Source organism: Pongo pygmaeus, chromosome 5 (genome assembly GCF_028885625.2).
Source record: "Pongo pygmaeus isolate AG05252 chromosome 5, NHGRI_mPonPyg2-v2.0_pri, whole genome shotgun sequence".
Classification (NCBI taxonomy): domain Eukaryota; kingdom Metazoa; phylum Chordata; class Mammalia; order Primates; family Hominidae; genus Pongo; species Pongo pygmaeus.
Genome location: NC_072378.2, coordinates 107,171,758 through 107,191,554, shown reverse-complemented (window position 1 = coordinate 107,191,554; position 19,797 = coordinate 107,171,758). Strand labels below are relative to the sequence as shown.

The 19,797-nt window shown below is 40.3% G+C and overlaps 1 protein-coding gene across 1 annotated transcript in view; it reads left to right on the top strand.

Annotated features, from left to right (window-relative positions):
- The window catches only part of PDSS2 (decaprenyl diphosphate synthase subunit 2), a 313,717-nt gene that overhangs the window by 203,456 nt on the left and 90,464 nt on the right, over positions 1-19,797 (top strand). Inside the window, exon 4 of the mRNA XM_054491948.2 lies at positions 16,579-16,650. Within this exon, the coding sequence (XP_054347923.1) occupies positions 16,579-16,650 (72 nt within the window). The remainder of the gene's footprint in view (positions 1-16,578; positions 16,651-19,797) is intronic.

Below are 19,797 nucleotides of genomic sequence, written 5' to 3'. Positions count from 1 at the left end.
GCAATACCTGAGGCAGGCCAGGCACAGTGGCTCACACCTGTAATCCCAGCACTTTGGGAGGCCGCGAGGGCAGATCATGAGGTCAGGAGATCGAGGCCATCCTGGCTAACACAGTGAAACCCCGTCTCTACAAAAATACAAAAAAATTAGCCGGGCGTGGTGGTGGGCACCTGTAGTCCCAGCTACTCGGGAGGCTGAGGCAGGAGAATGGCGTGAGCCAGGGAGGCAGAGCTTGGAGTGAGCCAAGATCGCACCACTGCACTCCAGCCTGGGCAACAGAGCCAGCCTCCATCTCAAAAAAAAAAAAAAAGAAAGAAAGAAATACCTGAGACGGGCCGGGCACGGTGGCTCACACCTGTAATTCTAGCACTTTGGGAGGCCCAGGCAGGTTGATCACCTGAGGTCAGGAATTCGAGACCAGCCTGACCAAAACCCTGTCTCTACTAAAAATACAAAAAATTAGCCGGGCATGGTCGCAGGCGCCTATAATCCCAGCTACTCGGGAGGCTGAGGCAGGAGAATTGCTTGAACCCAGAAAGCGGAGGTTGCAGTGAACTGAGATTGTGCCACTGCACTCCAGCCTAGGCGAAAGAGTGAAACTCCATCTCAAAAAAAAAAAAAAAAAGAAATACCTGAGGCTGGGTAATTTTGTAAAGAAAAGAGGTTTAATTGGCTTATGGTTCTTCAGGCTTTACAGAAAGCATGGTGCTGGCACCTGCTCAGCTTCTAGGAAGGCCTTAGGAAGCTTACAATCATGGCAGAAGGCAAAGTGAGGGCAGGGATGTCACATGGTGAAAGCAGGAGCAACGGGAAGGAGGTGCCACACACTTTTAAACTACCAGATCTCCCAAGACCTCACTCACTATTGTGAAGACAGCACCAACCCATAAGGGATCTGCCCCCATGAACCAAACACCTCCCACCAGGCCCCACCTCCTGCATTGGGGTTTACAATTCAACATGAGATTTGGGTAGGGACAGAAAGAGACACAGTATACAAGCTTGCTGGAGTGAAGAGGATAGATGTAGAAGAGATAGGCAGCTGCAGATGCAAAGGCAGGAATCAGCTGTCTATCCACTCAGTACTTAGCAAACTCCTAACTCAGAAAGTTCCTCAGGTGAGATCATTAGAAAGGGAAAAGAAGAGTACTGAATCACTCAAACTTGAAAATAGATTTTTTTTCTTGGTCTGGCTTTGGAGAACTAGCAAATGTCCATGAAAATGGAGGGGGGGCCGGGCGCGGTGGCTCAAGCCTGTAATCCCAGCGCTTTGGGTGGCTGAGGCAGGCAGATCACGAGGTGAGGAGATCGAGACCATCCTGGCTAACACGGTGAAACCCCATCTCTACTAAAAATACAAAAATTAGCCGGGCATAGTGGTGGGCGCCTGTAGTCCCAGCTACTCGGGAGGCTGAGGCAGGAGAATGGCGTGAACCCGGGAGGCGGAGCTTGCAGTGAGCCAAGATTGCGCCACTGCACTCCAGCCTGGGTGACAGAGCCAGACTCCGTCTGAAAAAAAAAAAAAAAAAAAAAAAAAGGACGGGGAAGACTGATTTAATTAATTTTACTTCTGGAAGGTAGGAAATGGGATTTACAAAAATCAAGGTTGCTAAATGTATTATAGATAATATCGCCATAGTCAATATATTTCTATTTCTCATGGCCAACCATGATATGAGGTTCAACTGAATTTAAATACCATAAGCAAAAGAAAATTTAAGCTTATCCAAGAGTCTATGTGACTACTTGCCTCATTGATAGCCACATATAGCTCAGTCATGTTAATGTAATTTTGGTTTTAGCATTTCCATCATTTTCTTAAATTCTTAAAATTGGAAATACGCAACAAAAAATTTACTTAGTCTAAGCCAAAGTTGGTTTATAGGGTCTTAGCCCAGGAGCAAATTTTATTTATTTAGCAATAGTGATTGGGAAGAGCCCTTTTCCAGCAGCTAATGACCTACTGGAGGACTTATGTGCCTAAGGCATAGCTAAAAGCCATTAGCCCAACAGGTCATTAACTGACAAATGCCTGACCCTGAGGTCATTTCCGATATTGTAAACTGTGAAAACTTTAAAGTGGGTTTGTTGGAAAGTATGGCTGTGCCAAGCAAGTTTCTTTTTAAGCATTCTGGAAAATTCATTAAATTGTTTGTTGTCATTCCTATGGCTTAATTATCATTCTTCTGGGGCCATTTTCAGGGTGTAAAGTCAGGCAGAAATCGGGAAACACCAAAACTATATTGCAAGTCAAGTCTTTGGTTTTTAAAGGATAGTTTCCCGTTTAGAATATCAGAGTAACTGTTTACTAATAACAGTTTTAGCTACACTCTTGTGGATCACTTATATTTTCATAATGTGTTGAGCTACATAGCACTTATGTATTTTACATTCCTAGAGATGACATGTAAAGCTACAAAGAGAAGTGGAAAGAACCATAAAGTAGAAGTCTGTGGACCGAATTCCTAGCCTTGGCTTTTTTTCTCTTTCATTTTTTCTTTTTTTTTTTTTTGAGACGGAGTCTTGCTCTGTTGCCCAGGCTGGAGTGCAGTGGTGTGATCTCGGCTCACTGCAACCTCCACCTCCCGGGTTCAAGAGATTCTTCTGCCTCAGCCTCCCAAGTAGCTGGGATTACAAGCATGTGCCACCACGCCCGGCTAATTTTTTTCTTTTTTTTGTAATTTTAGTAGAAGTGGGGTTTCACCACGTTGGCCAGGCTGATCTTGAACTCCTGACCTCAGGTGATCCGCCTGCCTTGGCCTCCCAAAATGCTGGGATTTCTGATGTGAGCCACCATGCCTGGCCTCATTTTTTCTTTTGTTTCTTTTTATCCCCCAATAAGCCATTTAACATTGAACTCTTCATTTTACCTCTCAGAATTCCAAATTCAGATCATTCATTCATCCATCTATTATTTCAGTCTATCTGATATCTTAATTCCCCATTTTTATCATTGACATTAGAAACTTTATAGTTGTAGAAAATTTAATCATTAAAATTACCATCAAATATTTTAGAAATAACAATTTATATTTTTGAAGGCTTACTATACGGTGGGCACTATTTTAAGTGCTTTATCTATATTAACCCATTTAATGTCTCCTGAGGTACAGGGAAAGGATAAGTAATTTCCCTCAAGGTAACACTGCTAATAAGTGGTAGAGTTGCTGTCTAAATCCAGGCAATCTGACTGCAAAATCCTCATGCTTTACTAAAGTAGAAAACTAATAGACCAACAAAGAACCATGATACATTTTTGCCAACAATTTTGCAGTTATCAATCCTGGAATTTATGGTATCTTAAACAGTTATTAGTTTCTAAATATTGGAATACATATTTCAATATAAACATTGATAGGGGCTTCATGAAACTTTTTTTTTTCTGAGACAGAGTCTCACTGTTGCCCAGGCTGGAGTGCAGTGGTACAATCTCAGCTCACTGCAACCTCTGCCTCCAAGGCTCAAGTGATTCTCCTGCCTCAGCCTCCCAAGTAGCTGGGATTATAGGCACCCACCACCACATCCAGCTAATTTTTGTATTTTTAGTAGAGATGGGGTTTTGCCATGTTGGCTATGGCTGGTCTTGAACTCCTGACCTCAGGTGATTTGCCTGCCTCGGCCTCCCAAAGTGCTGGGATTACAGGCGTGAGCCACTGTGCCTGGTGAAACATTTTAAATTAGCAACTTATAAGCAAAAGCAACTTTTTTTTTTTTTTTTTTTTTAGTTTTCTAAAAAAATGAAGGCAGCATCATGTCCATCTCTTAGATCCTTGCTGGTTCCAATATTCTACGGTTCCAAATGTTGTAGATGTTGTAGGAAAGAGTCTAAACTTGCATCTTATAACCAGATCCTGAAAATGGCATGACACATGAAGAAAAACAAAATGATAATAATCAAGGAAAATTGTTAATAAAGTCAGGAAAGTAACAGAGACGCCAATATCTTATATAAACATCAGAGAGCTAAAGATTTTTGTGCATATTTCAGCAATCTAAAGCAGTACCCCAAATTAGTGAGCTCATCTTTATGGCAGATTTATGTTGAAAATTTTATATATGGCTTAATTTGTTCAAGTACTTTAAAAGCTATAAAGTAATGTACAAATGTAAATTTCTGATAATATTGATTGAGCAAAGTGATAATTCACATTTATATTGAAACAGTTGTGATTTACACAAGTCACATACTAAAACAGTATTGTTAATTCAAAAAAAATTTTTTTGTGTGCATTGCATGAAGCATGAGAAATACCAGTTTAAAACCCAACTGGGACAGGAGCGGTAGCTCACACCCCTAATCCCAGCACTTTGGGAGGCCAGGGTGGGCAGATCACTTGAGGCCAGGAGTTTAATACCAGCCTGACCAATATAGCAAAACTCCATATCTACTAAAAATACAAAAATTATCTGGGTGTGGTGGCGCATACCTGTAATCCCAGCTACTCGGGAGGTCAAGGCACAAGAATTGCTGAACCTGGCAGGTGGAGGCTGCAGTGAGCCAAGATTGCACCACTGCACTCCAGCCTGTGTGATAGAGATCCTGTCTCAGGGGAAGAAAAAAAAAAAGCCAATTGTATGTATATCTTTATAGATTGGAGTATTTCTAACCCAAGTATATCCATTATTATTATTTATTTTTATTATTATTTTAAAGAGACAGAGTCTCACTCTGTACCCCAGGCTGGAGTGCAGTAGGGCTATTGTCACTCACTGTAACCTCGAACTCACAGGCTCAGGTAATCCTCCACCTCAGCCTCCTGAGTAGCTGGGACTACAGCGCAAGACACCATGCCTGGTTAATTTTTTTAAGTTTTTGTAGACACAGAGTCTCTCTGTGGTGCCCAGGCTGGTCTCAAACTCCTGACCTGAAGCCATCCTCCCACCTCAGCCCCCAAAGTGTTGGGATTACAGGCATGAGCCACTGTGCCTGGCCCAGAGTATCCATTATTTGATCCAAGAGTACAATGTGGCCAATCCCAGATTTATTTTATTTCACTTTATTTTATTTGTGAGACAGAGTCTCGCTCTGTCACCCAGGCTGGAGTGTAGTGGCATGATCTTGGCTCACTGCAACTTCCACTTCCAAGGTTCTAGAGATTCTCCTGCCTCAGCCTCCTGAGTAGCTGGGACTACAGTCGCCCTCCACCACACCCGGCTAATTTTTGTATTTTTAATAGAGATGGGGTTTTGCCATGTTAACCAGGCTGGTCTCCAACTCCTGTCCTCAAGTGATTCGCCTGCCTCAGCCTCCCAAAGTGCTGATTACAGGTGTGAGCCACCGCACCTGGCCTCTTCTATTATTGTTAATTACTTAATTAATTTATTTTTGGGACAGGATCTCCCTATGTTGCCCAGGCTGGTCTCGAACTCTTGGGCTTAGAGGCTTCTCCTGCCTCAGCCTCCCAAGCGCTGGAATTACAGGCATGAGTCACCGTGCCCAGCCCCCAAATTTCTACCTGATAATTTGAAGGAAGGAAAAAAAGATTACTTAATTTTTTAGAACACAGTACTAGTAGTGTCAGTTATTTTTAGAATTCCATTGATTTGTGGATTTTGAAGAGCTTCAGAGTTATTTGGAAGAAATACAATTACAGCTTTGGTCAAAATGCATGGATTTTAAGGCACATGAATCATGATTTTATTTCTGTGCCTGCCTTTAAAGTACCAACCTTGGGATGTCTCTGAATTACAAACACCTGCCTTTTAGTGTAGCCCAATTTGAAGAGGAACTGCTTGAGCTGGAAAGTGAACTGTGTTACCCAAAAGACATGGCAGCACTGGAATTTGCAAGATGTATCTGTGACTCCTAGGAAATTACTGAAATTTTTAGCTCTTTGACCAAATGTTATCTAAGCCAATTTGTTTTCAGGAATCTAGCAGGATCCAAACTAAGCATCAGGCAGGGCACTGTGGCTCACACCTGTAATCCCAGCACTTTGGGAGGCCGAGGTGGGTGGATCACCTGAGGTCAGGAGTTCGAGACCAGCCTGGGCAACATGGTGAAAACCCGTTTCTACTAAAAATACAAAAATTAGCCGGGCATGGTGGCATGCACCTGTAGCCCCAGCTACTCGGGAGGCTGAAACAGGAGAATTGCTTGAACCCGGGACGGGGAGGTTACAGTGAGCCAAGATGGCACCACTGCACTCCAGCCTGGGCGACAGAGTGAGACTCTGTCTCAGAAAGAAAAATCAAAAAAAATGAAGCTAAGCATCAGCATTATTGATACAAACCTACAAGATTGAAATGCACCCTAATAGAATATACTCCATGGTACCCAAGAATGATTCTGTTTTATCCTGCCTCTCTGTTTACCTTCAGTTCATTTACATGTTTTTAGTAAAAAGTGATAAAGAAATAAATACCTCTAAAAATATATTTTAGAGTAACAATGTTTAAACTGCATCAAAAATTTGGGAGACCTTGTGTGTAATTACAAGGACTAAAAAGGTATGAACTATATATAACATTTATTAGCATGATATTGAATAATGTTTCAAACCACAGATCACATCCTTTTCATTGGGGAATGGTGAAATCAATTTAGTGAATCAGTATCAATACTTTTTTTTTTTTTTTTTTTGAGACGGAGTTTCACTCTTGTTGCCCAGGCTGGAGTGCAATGGCACGATCTCTGCTCACTGCAACCTCCGCCTCCTGGGTTCAAGCGATTCCCGGGTTCAAGCCATAGGACCTGGTGTGGTGGCTCACGCCTGTAATCCCAGCACTTTGGGAGGCTGAGGCCAGTGGATCACCTGAGGCTAGGAGTTTGAGACCAGCCTGGACAACATGGCAAAGCCCCATCTCTACTAAAAATGCAAAATTAGCCAGGCGTGGTAGCAGATGCCTGTAATCCCAGCTACTTGGGAGGCTGAGGCAGGAGAGTTGTTTGGACCCGGGAGGCCGAGGTTGGAGTGAGCCAAGATCACACCACTGCACTTCAGCCTGGGCAACAGAATGAGACTCCATCTCAAAAAAAAAAAAAAAAAAAAAAAATAGAATGCAGTAGAAAATTACATAATGAAACTTTTAATTTAGTTTTGGCCAGGTGTGGTAGCTCATGGCTGTATTCCCAGCACTTTGGGAATACAAAGTCAGGAGTTCGAGACCAGCCTGGCCAACATGGTGAAACCCCATCTCTAGTAAAAATACAAAAGTCAAAAATTAGCTGGGCATGGTAGTGGGCACCTGTAATCCCAGCTACTCGGGAGGCTGAGGCAGGAGAATCGCTTGAACCTGGGAGGTGGCAGTTGGAGTGAACTGAGATCATGCCACTACACTCCAGCCTGGGTGACAGAGCGAGACTCCGTCTCAAAAAAAAATGTAGTTTTATATATGCACATGTATTTATACTGTGTCACAATGTGTATTGAAAGCCACTAATAGAAGGCAGTGTGCTAGCCAACAACAGCCTTTCAGTTGACATCACTGAGAGGGTCTCCAGATGAAGAAGCAGTGAAAGCAAAATGGAGCTCATCAGCCACATTGAAAAAAAATGGGCCCAACACTAAAATGGCAAGGATAATTCTCTCAGAATTCTGTCAGAACAACATGCAGCAGTGCCGCTAGGTAAAGAACATACTCAGAATGGTATATCCTGAGTACAACAGACTTCATATTCAGCAATTCCCATACTGGGGGAAGGTGGAAAATAAAGCAACTAACTGCTATATGATAATCAGTTTTACATTGCTTGTTTGTTTCATGACCAAGTATTCAATTCTCAGCAACTATTTATTATAGTTTTTATAGTAATGCAAAATACTTGACACAACCAACTTTTTTAAAAACCCTGGAAAACATCTCCTTTTTCTTTATTTCTTATGAAAATTTTTATCTTTAAAAAAAATTATTTTTCGGCCAGGCGCAGTGGCTCACGTCTGTAATCCCACCACTCTGGTAGGCCAAGGTGGGCAGATCACGAGGTCAGGTGTTCGAGACCAGCCTGACCAACATGGTGAAACCCCGTCTCTACCAAAAATACAAAAATTAGCCAGGTATGGTGGCGGACGCCTGTAATCCCAGCTACTCAGGAGGCTGAGGCAGGAGAATCACTTGAACCTGGGAGGCAGAGGTTGCAGTGAGCCGAGATCGTCCCACTGCATTCCAGTCTAGGAGACAGAGCGAGACTCCATCTCAAAAAAAAAAAAGGAAAAGAAAAGAAAATTTCTTCATAGAGATGGGATCTCAGTGTTTTGCCCAGGCTAGTCTCAAAACTCCTGGCCTCAAGTGATCCTCTTACCTTGGCTTCACAAAGTGTTGGGATTACAGGCACGAGCTACCACACCTCACTGAAAATTTTCATCTTAAGCACTTTAAATTGTCTGCTACTTTTTCAGGAACCTAATTGTTGTTTAAACAAATAAATGAGTCAATGATCAATAAATGACTGTTTGGCATTGCTTCAGTAGTCCAAGACCATGCACCTTTATTCAAAAGTAAAATCAGTTTTTTTATTACTGTTTTATTGTAGCTAAAAAAACTATTTTTTTTACTGTATCTCACAATTGTGAATTAAAAATGTATATAGCTGCACATTTAAATATTTCTAATCATAGGACTTATTGTTGATAAAACACAGAAACCTCTTATCTAGATAAGCAAACTGAGGGGCAAAGAAGTGACACGGTTGGCCCAAGGTCTTGCAACTTACATATTAACCTTCTGAGTGATCAAAGACAAATAAATGGCCTTTATCTTTATGAAGTTATTTATCTAGACAATGTATCCTTTAAAAAGAACAACTATAATTTTAAAACACTGCAAAAAAAGTAAATGTAAAAGTTATTTACTAGACTTGTTTAGACATGGTCCCTTAGTGATATTTAAACCACAAACATGGCCGGGTGCAGTGGTTCACGCCTGTAATCCCAGCACTTTGGGAGGCCGAGGCGGGCGGATCATGAGATCAGGAGTTCGAGACCAGCCTGGCCAGTATGGTGAAACCCGGTCTCTACTAAAAAAATACAAAAATTAGCCAGGCATGGTGGCGCATGCCTGTAATCCCAGCTACTCAGGAGGCTGAGGCAGGAGAATTGCTGAAACCCGGGAGGTGGAGGTTGCAGTGTGCCAAGATCAAGCCACTGCACTCCAGCCTGGGTGACAGAGCGAGACTCTATCTCAAAAAATAATAAAATAAACCACAAACATTTTTATATGTATTAATTGAATAAAGGAATTATGATTTAGATCTTTTTGGTAGTGTCTTATGTATAACTGTGGCCTAACGAGACCAGTTTCGTTAGTACAGTACCAGGCACATAGTAGGCTATCAAACTGTTCATGAAATGAATCCACCAGCCAATATAAAATTAAATCTCAAACTTCATATTTAAGCCATTTTCCTGAATTTGTGGCCTATTTCTTTCAAGTTGTATCAGTTGCGATTTTAAAAATAGAACTTTCATTCATTTTTTGTTGAGATGGGTATCTCACTACATTGCCCAGGCCGGTCTCGAACTCCTGGGCTCAAGTGATCCTCCCACCTCAGCCTCTCAAAGTGCTGAGATTACAGGCGTGAGCCACTGCATCCAGCCTCAGTTGCAATTTTGTACTTTTGTTTAGTTCACTGAATTTTCCTGAAACCTTTTTGACAAATGTTACCAGTAGTTAGTTTATGAACCAATGTATCAGCTGTTCTAAATTAAAAATTAAGATTATCAATTTGCTTAGTTTTTGCTGCACCTGTCCTGTTGATAGTGCCATTTCTCTCTCTTCGCTACCCCCTTAGCCAGAAAGAACTTCCAGCTCACTAGAACAGATTGCCATCCCTCCCACAAATAAGCAAAGCCTTACACATTTGGCAGTACTGAAAAGTCTCCCTTCAAAAAACTGAGTTAGAAGCTTCCTCCAGAACTCCTATGAGTTGGTGTGCTTATTGCAACAGCCCTTTCATCATTGTCTACATTAAACCCAGTCCTAGTTTGACAGGAAGTAGTGGAGAGAGCCATCCTTTCAGAGACTTTAGCAATGGCTTTATCAAAGCCCTCATTTATTTTAATCAGCATGCAGAGTAGGGCTCATCTGGGTAGTTCGTGCCCAGGTGGTGGGTGAGTAGATTCACCCCTCATTTGGCCGCTGCTGCTGTGCCCTGTGTTCTTCAGAAGTCGTTTCTCCACTGAGGCTGCCAGCCTGGAAGCTCTGGCTGAGCACTGGGGACTGAGTCCACCTGGAATGAGATGGTTTGCTTAAATCCATTTGTAAATGATAAAGTGCTTTACAAATGTTAGACATTATTATTGGTCTCTATGGGAGGGTGCCACTCTTTAGTCCCTCTATACCTTACCTTGGCAATGTAAATCTTTCCATCTTCATATGCATCTCACAAATAGTTTGTGCTTCATTTTTATGAAGTAAAGAGTGACACCACCTGCTCTGGTTACCTTTATCGGCCTATTCAGCACCCTCTCAGTATTTTTCCGTAAGATATTTTCACTGATAAGAGTTTTTGTGGCTCAAAAAGAAATTTTGACAATATCCCTTCAAATTCCAAAGCTCTTTCAAAAGAGACTAAATCCATCTTTTGTTCCTCCCAAGATGTATATGAAAATTCATTCTTCCCCAGGAGTGTTTTACCTTTGCTACTACTTCATGCATTGCTGTTTGTTCCTGGGGATGGAGGAAAGAGCGCAGTAAAGTTGTGCATAGTTAATGCCATCAGCACTGCAGATGCACGTGCACATACATGAACACACATGACTGTTTTCTTTGCTAGCAGCTCAAAGTAGTAAAGGCCGAGGGGCGCCGTGTTATTCACCTCCAAATAGAGTGATGGAGGACATGTTTTGTCATTCCACACTGTAGTAAATCCATCATTAAAATCACCTGAGGACAAGTTTTTGCAAGAAGATTACAAATCTGTAATGGCCTTCACAGTTTTTATATACCAAGCAAATTAAGTTATAAAGCAACCTTTTTCAAGTGAATTAAAATGCAACCATACTACCTTATTACATCAATTCATATTATGCTGACTTGAGCTTTAATTGAGCCATGTTACTTTATAGTTTACATTTTTTCTAAAGATTCTCTTGTGGCCGGGTGCGGTGGCTCACGCCTGTAATCCCAGCACTTTGGGAGGCCGAGGCAGGCAGATCACAAGGTCAGGAGTTCGAGACCAGTCTGGCCAACATGGTGAAAACCTGTCTCTACTAAAAATACAAAAATTAGCCAGGTGTGATGGCGGGCACCTGTAGTCCCAGCTGCTCAGGAGGCTGAGGCAGGAGAATCACTGGAACCCGGGAGATAGAAGTTGCAATGAGCTGAGATTGTGCCACTGCACTTCAGCCTGAGTGACAGAGCGAGACTCCGTCTCCAAAAAAAAACAAATTTACTTGTATTTTAATTTAGGATAGGCGTTCCTTTGCTCAAATTAGAGTGGTCTGCTGTACTAGTCAAACATCTACCACTCTGTTGAGTCTATTCCGCCTGTCAAATGCTAACTGACAGTACTCCTGAATCCCATTTATTGAGAAAGGCACAACTTGTCTACCCAGAATGCTTACTACCACTTACTGATCCTATTTTTTCTAGTCCAAAAACTATTGAGTGATATATTCCATAAATCAATTTGTGAACATAGCTTAACTTGAGGTCTCTCTGAGACTAAAAGCAAGGTATGCTTCCCCCGCCAACACCCTCCCCAAGGAAATAGGTTTATTGTTTTATTTAATTATAAAAGCAATACAATAAAAAGAGGGAAATAGTGTAATGCATTATATATGTAAGCTGTTATAAACTTAGCAATTATAAATTTAAGCAGAAAGGCTGAAGAAAACAATTTTTTAAATTAAAAATCATCCAGAATCTATCATTTATACCTTATTATTATTTTGTTGTCTCTCCTTTAAGACTTTTTTTCTCTTGTGTATATAAACACATAGATTGACCTCACTTTTGTTTTTAAAATACCTTTCATACTACTTCTATTTTGTAAATAGCTTTTTTTCGTTAAGAATATATTACAGACATCTTTGGATAACAATGCGAGGATTTTTTTGGGGGGGGGTCAGTATTTTTGTCTTACCATCCCCTACTCCTCTCAATCTCTGTTTTTTACGATGAGAATTTATTATAGCTCAGGGCATAGTCATCACAATACCCTTTGTGAGGGTATTCATCATCTTGGTTTTTCAGTGTAAAAAATCATTGAATTGTAGTTACTCTTGCCAAAAGATAAAGAATGAAGCAATTATATATTCCCCTGAGATTGCTGAAATTTGTCCTATAAATTAACCATTTAAGAAATTCATCACAAAGGTTAATTATGTCAGATCTATAATTTTGTTAAGGTTCAGATACACCTGGATACTATCTATTCCTTAACTTGGGTGAGACGGTGGTTATTGAAATGGGAGTGATCAACAATTTGCCTGAGAATAGCAACTAGACATGCACTGTCCATTTACTGTCCTATGCTGCAGCATTCTCCTCAGTAGCCAAAACAAGGGAGGTGGCAGGAGAAGCCAGCTCATGACACTGACATTAGGAGTGGTTGCCACTTTGGGTTCACTGGAAATTGAAGGATAGTGTATGGCTTTGCTGTAGAGTCATATTTCAACATATGACCCAAACTGAAGAGAAGGGCATTTTTTTTATTTGCATGCGTAGGTAAGCAATGCTGCTATTCTCGCAGTCACCAGAAATGCAGAAAGTTATCTCCTGTTTAATTGCTCTCCAGATGGCTAAACTATTTAACATTGATGCTGACTGTTGTATAATCTAAAACAATATTTCAGGATGCAGCAAGTCAGTGTTTCAGATGTCCCCGATTTTGGTTAAAATGGTCTTTGCGTGTGTTCTGGGTTGGGTTTTGTTGTTGAACTAAAACTCACTTTCTTCCAAAATATTTAGGCACACAATTTTAAAAACACCATAATCTTGGTTTCCATACTATGCTGTTCATCTACCCAAGACTTGTACTGAATATAGCATGATAATAGGGCAGTATGGAAGAAGAAGAAGTTAACACTCATTGAAACTTATGTTCCAGATTCTCTTCTAAATGCTCTACGTATTTACTGTTTAGAGATACTCGCGATATGGCCAACTTAGTACCATTATTTGTTTGATGCAACTTGGTAGTTAAGCCTGATGTCATTCAGAATCCAGTATATATAAATCATTTCCAAGCATTAGAGCCCTTCAAGAATCAGAGCTCAGCAGTGTTGCCTTTAATTGACTCAAGTAGGACTTTGCCAGTTGATGGGGTGCTCTACCAGTCATAATGGTTTTGAAAAATGGGAAGTGTTTTATTATAATTCTAGGTATTGAAACCAAAGGGGATTTGGTACAAAAAGTTTCACAAAGAAATTAGCCAGTAGAATTCAGATAGAGGGAAAGGTTCATGTGAAGACCACAGATAAAAATGAATTACATGAGCAAAGATGTTCCATCAAAACTTACAGAAAAGCAGTTTTCAAGTTTACATGCCTAATTATAAATAATAAGACTTGCATTTGTAAAAGCTTAGAATTATAGGGCTGGAAGAGACCTTAAGGAATCATCTTTTCCAACTCCTTTTATTGCAATTCATTGCATTGAGTTGAAGAAAATCAAAGCTCAGAAAAATTGATTTGCCCAAATCTCACAATCAAATTATTAGTAGACCTTGGAATAGAATCTAGATTCTGTGGCTGCTAGTATTCTGCTTTTTTTTTTTTTTTTTTTTAACAATTCCCTAATCTGTTGGGCTTCCAAGGGTAACTCACATTGATGCTCTTTTAACCTTCTTTTTTTTTTTTTTCTTCCCCTAGTAGAAAGTGTTTGCTTGCCCCATGGGCCTGAGAAACAAAAGTCCTAGAATCTTTCTCAAGGTTGCACTTATCTAGAGCAACAGGACTTCAGCTCTCAGCCCCAAGAGGTCTGGCTTTTAGGCCTCTGGATTCTCCTTTGGCTGCCATTATTCCTGCCAGCACTTTGAGTTGCCTGAACATGTCACTCCTCAAGAATCTGAGGGGGGAAAATGTTATTAACCAAGTGTTCTCTTAAATGTAAGTATAGCAGTATATAAACAGGTGAATGTCTGGGGTAATACGCAAAAAAAATTGTCAGATTATTAAATGAGCTTACTAAATTGTGAGTGGCTGGTAGCCTTGTGGTCTTTCTAGAAATATTTGCAGTTTTAAGGAAGGGTGATACTTAAAGACATCTTTCTTTTTTTTTTTTTTTTTTTTTTTTTTTGAGATGGAGTTTCGCTCTTGTCGCCCAAACTGGAGTGCAGTGGCGCCGCGATCTTGGCTCACTGCAACCTCCACCTCCTGGGTTCAAGCGATTCTCCTGCCTCAGCCTCTGGAGTAACTGGGATTACAGGCATGCGCCACCATGCCCAGCTAATTTTTGTCTTTTTTTTTTAGTAGAGACAGGGTTTCACCATGTTGGACAGGCTGGTCTCAAACTCCTGACCTCAGGTGATCCACCTACCTCTGCCTCCCAAAGTGCTGGGATTACAGGCCTGAGCCACTGCACCCGACCAAACACATCTTTCTTTGGTATAATTTTAAAAATAAACATCTCAGGCAATGGAAAGAGATTGATATGTGCACTGGGTAAGTCACCCTTATCTGGAACAGTTTCAACTTCTTAGGCTACTCTTGCTTTTTATAATCTCTTTCCTTCCTCAACTTGTTAACTCAAAGAAATCTAAAGCTTTTTCCTTAATGGGTTGCCATTGGCTATGGAGGTGGAGGTGTGTTCTATTCAAGTAAGTATAGCCATTTGTAAGTACAGGTCATTTATAAATTATGAACTTGTAAGAACAGGTTTACTCAATGAGAAAAAGAGTCAGAGAACAAAATGTACTTGTTGCTTCTGCCTGGTCTGGAATTTCAGGGAAGTAAAGGAACACACTCTGGTTATCCAGAGCCAGATCCACTGTTAAAAGTTCATGCCATCATTTTGACATTTAGCGTCAGACTTTCTCTTTGTAAATCCCTCTTCACGTTACCAGTGCTGGTCTCAGAGCTCAAACTGTTTCAAAACCATAACATTTCTTAGTGAGTGATTGATCTGTATTATGTGTCCAGCCATCAGGGGGATCTTGGGATGTTGCTTGTGTAAACTGTAATCCAATCTGATGCTGTGCGTTTAGTTACAGTCTTTCATAGACCTATTGGCGATACTCAGTCCTCCTGGATTTAGGAATAGGGCTTATCTGATACCTTCAGGGGGAAAAAAAATCCATTCATTTTTCTCTCTTCCCCACTTAAATAACTCAACTCATGTGGTAACACTGTAGGATCATTGTCCTTCCAGTTCCTCTGCAGCTCATATTGCTACAATATTTCTTAAGTATTTGGTTACCTGAAGGACAATGTGATTTAAAAAAAAAAAAAAAAAGACTTTGTATATGTCTTACAAATTAAACCATCTGCAAAGAGCTAGGAAAAAAATATGCCTTTAATCAGCAAAAATTTCATATCAGCAGTTCTGTGTACGTTATGTAGTATAAATGTAAATATATAAATTTGGAGATAAATGCTTATGTGTTAAAATGTTAAAGCAAATCTTTCTACAAATTAATGTCACTTGCCTCTAAGAAAATGTTTATTAAACCCAGGGTACCTGAGATTGAAGTATCTTGTTGTTTGGGTCTGTATTCTTTGGCTTAATAATGTCTTCAATTACAAGAATGATAGAAGCTGAAACAAAATCCTTTAATTCAATCAGAATGGAGCTGAATTTTCGGAAGCAAAGAGTGGAAATCTGATACAGGACTGCATAACATAGGAAGTTAAATATACAAGATATTAAGACTTGTAAGAAGCGGATGGAGTTGCCTTGAGGAATTCTTATTTGAAATGGCTACATTGAACATTATCATAAATACCACTATTTTATCCTCTCAAATTAAGACGCTTTATGCAAACTACTCTAAATTGTACAGTAGTTCCAAAGAGACCATTTACTGTTTTCTGCTTGTTTTACATCCTGGAACAAGTTCAAAGCTTTTGATTTCACTTGATTTAAAAAAAAAAAAAAAAAAAAGTCTCGGCCTTGAAAAATAATACAGGTTTGATGAATATGATTTCAGTATTGCAGTTCTGTAAAAATTTTCAGTGTTTATGGTACATTTGACCCAGGGACCCCACAGTAAATATATCCACAGTGCATTTTAAGTGTAACAGAATGAACATATTTGAAAGGTTAGCCGTTCTTTTGCTTTTGCTTTTTTTTCTGTAGTAAGTATGAAAATTAGCATTGTAATTGCTCCCAGAATGGGAGTACTGAAAAAGTATCCACCTGACACAAATAAACATGCAGAAAATAAATTGAGTTAAGATTTCATTAGTTATCTGAAATGTAAGTTTATGTTCAAAATGGCTATTACTCGATTTTCATGTATATTAGTTAAATGCTATGCTTATAAGATTTTTTTTGGCTTGAATATGACTGAAAAAATTTGGATCACAGCTTTAATATCCAGGTGGGCAATGCCATTTGCTGAGATCTTGGTGCATAGCCCCATTTTTTCTGTCAAGCACAGATTCTGCCTTGCCACTGAGCCTTCTGAAACATTCTGAGGTAACAATAGAGATATATTTAAATTTTTTTATTTTTATTTTTCTTCTTGCTTTTTAGGTTGTGGAACTTTTAGCAAGTGCTCTTATGGACTTGGTACAAGGAGTATATCATGAAAATTCTACTTCAAAGGTAAAGGATTTCAGAGTCATAAAATGTTATGTTATAAACTGTCGTGGTAAAACTAGAATAACGAAAATGTCATTCTTGTTTTGTGTTTAAATTGTACATGGCTTTTTTTTTTTTTTTTTTTGATTAGTGTTTTGGCTACAAATTCATGGCCATACGCTTAGTACATAGCAGATTTAGCCAGTTAAAACAACCTCTTATCCTCTGGCTGGATTCACAGTCTGTTCAATCTGCAGCAGCCCAGTAGACACTGGGATGCTTCTGGCTAGCAGGTAGCAGTGTCACAGGCAGGCAGGCTGGAGGAGCAGCTCGTGCTGAGGCAGCTGGGCCCATCCTTTCCCCAGAGGAAGGGTCCTTCCATGTCACAGAGGAGTGGACCTTAATCCTAAGAAGACGACTGTTGGGGAGGTGGGATGGGGGTGTCTTTTATATACAAGATCCAGAATTTACTGCATTATTAGATTCTTTATGATAAGAAGTGGGATGATTGCACAGTTGGATTATTTTGATTAATTTTATAGGTCTAGAATTAAGATTTTTTTGACTCATTTAGCAGGACATCTCAAGAAAGGTTAGGTTTTATTTCCTTAAAATGCATTTATTTCATTTCAGTAGGATATTAGATGTGAAGTAATTGCTTCATTGACCACCACCATCATTTAACATGGTAGATACTATTATAAGGGGCTCCTATCTTAGTGTTTCATTATTCTAACTTCTTTAGCTTCTGTATTAGCAAGATTTCACTCACTTCAAATTAGAAAAGGTATGCATGTATGCACATCTTAAGCTTTTTGACATTTTCATTTGAAAAAAGAAAGATAAATTTTATTAGAAGTTAAACATAGGGCATGAGCAACTTGGATAAGAAATTTAAAATTTAAAAGTATAACCCAGGGACTCTGGGTGGTTCAGAGACTGGTTAATAGAATATGAAGAATTGCACTTTGGACATCTGCCAACGTTTGGTTCAAGTAACCACAGTTCCTAGTAGGCACATCTAGCCTCATCTAAGCAACATATTGGTATGCAGAGACCTCACAGGATGGATGACCACAGTGGACCTTTCAAAGACATGCAAGTTCACTACTATGGATGAAGGTTAATATCTGATTGTAAAATGGGTGGACTACTGGTCTAGTTCCACTCGTAGAAAGTTACCTTGTATAGATAGTATGATGAAGATGACAACAGCTAAGCAAATAACCCTGTAGTAAGAGATTTGCCTGTGTTTCTTCATTTAATCTTCACAGAAATCCTGAGAGATAGGTACTACTGCTATCCCCATTTTACAGATGTGAACACTGGGGTTGAGAAAAGGTTAAGTAATTTTCCCAAGGTCACACAACTTGTTAGCTTTCAGGGATTTGAAGTCAAGAGCCCAGACTCTTTTTTTGTTTTTTTGAGATGGAGTTTTGTTCTTGTTGCCCAGGCTGGAGTGCAATGGCACGATCTCAGCTCACCACAACCTCAGCCTCCTGGGTTCAAGCGATTATCCTGCCTCAGCCTCCCGAGTAGCTGGGATTACAGGCATGCGCCACCACACCTGGCTAATTTTGTATTTTTAGTAGAGACAGGGTTTCTCCATGTTGGTCAGGCCGATCTTGACCTCCTGACCTCAGGTGATCTGCCCGCCTCGGCCTCCCAAAGTGCTGGGATTACAGGTGTGAGCCGCCGTGCCCAGCCCAGGATGGGGGCATGGCAGACCACAGTGGTCTTGGAAAATGCAACAGTTAGGCACAAAAGCAGGAGTGCCTGTCCTCACCTACATCTGTAGGAGTGGAGCCCCAGCCAGGGACCTGCCTTTCTCTACCCAGCACTTCCCCATACCCCCTCCCATATCATCTATACTTTAGTGAAACCTGATTTGATAGCATCTGTCTGCCATACCTGAGATCCCACTCTATGATAATTATAGTGACCAGTTCTGGCTGTTGAGACACTGTTTTCCCTTGGGATATTTCCAGGGTGTTCAACTTAGTTCCATATAAGATATTTATATTTTACAATTAAATATGTTAATTTTTACATGAAAGCATTATTGTTGGTTTTAAAGTTCTTAATTTATCTACTGTTACCATTTGTCCACTATAATAAGCTCAGTTCATTAATAATTGTGTGACCATGTTTTAAGTACTTTTTATGTCAGGGAGACCTAACAGCTACGACAGTTAATACTTAGATAGCCCTTTACAGTTTGCTTATACTTTCTTTGTACACAATCACCTATGAAAAGGGTGACATTTGTTGGTGTTCCCATTTATAGAGGAAAAGCCTGAAATTCAAACATAACAAACGGCAGGAAAGCATAGTGTCTGAAAATTGTTTGTTAATATATTAACATGTTTCACAGTTCATAATGAACCCAGGTTTTTCTTGACTCTAAATCCCATGCTTTTTCTAATATTTTTAATGTGTTTCTTCCTGAAAAAGAGAAAAGAAGAAGCAACAAAGTCTTTGAAGGGCTGCTGATTGTACTTGAACCACCTCTTAGCAAGCACCAATTGCTGACTTTATTTAAATACATAGATTCAGAAGAATGCTAACCTTCATTAGCTACATTTTATTAAAGAGACTCTATAGCATTGCTTCATTCATCTGTCCTCTTTCCCTGCCACCTCCTCATAGCCCTTTTTTAAGCAGTTAAATTTCTGAAAATGGCCAAACCATTTAAAGAGGTATTCTTTTTTAATAATGGGAACAGGATGGCGTGGTGGCTCAAGCCTATAATTCCAGCACTTTAGGAAGCCGAGGTAGGAGGATCTCTTGAGGCCAGGAGTTCAAGACCAGCCTGGACAACATGGGAAGACCCCATCTTTACAAAAAATAAAATAACTGGGCAAGGTGGCCCATGACTGCTCAGGATGCTGCGGCGAGGCAGGAGGATCACTGGAACCCAGGAGTTTGAGGTTACAATAAGCTGTGATCACACCACTGTACTCCAGCCTGGGTGACAGCAAGACCTTGTCTCTTAAAAAATAATAATATTTGGCCGGGCGCGGTGGCTCACGCCTGTAATCCCAGCACTTTGGGAGGCCGAGGTGGGCGGATCACGAGGTCAGGAGATCGAGACCATCTCGTCTCTACTAAAAATACAAAAAAATTAGCCGGGCGTGGTGGCGGGCGCCTGTGGTCCCAGCTACTCAGGAG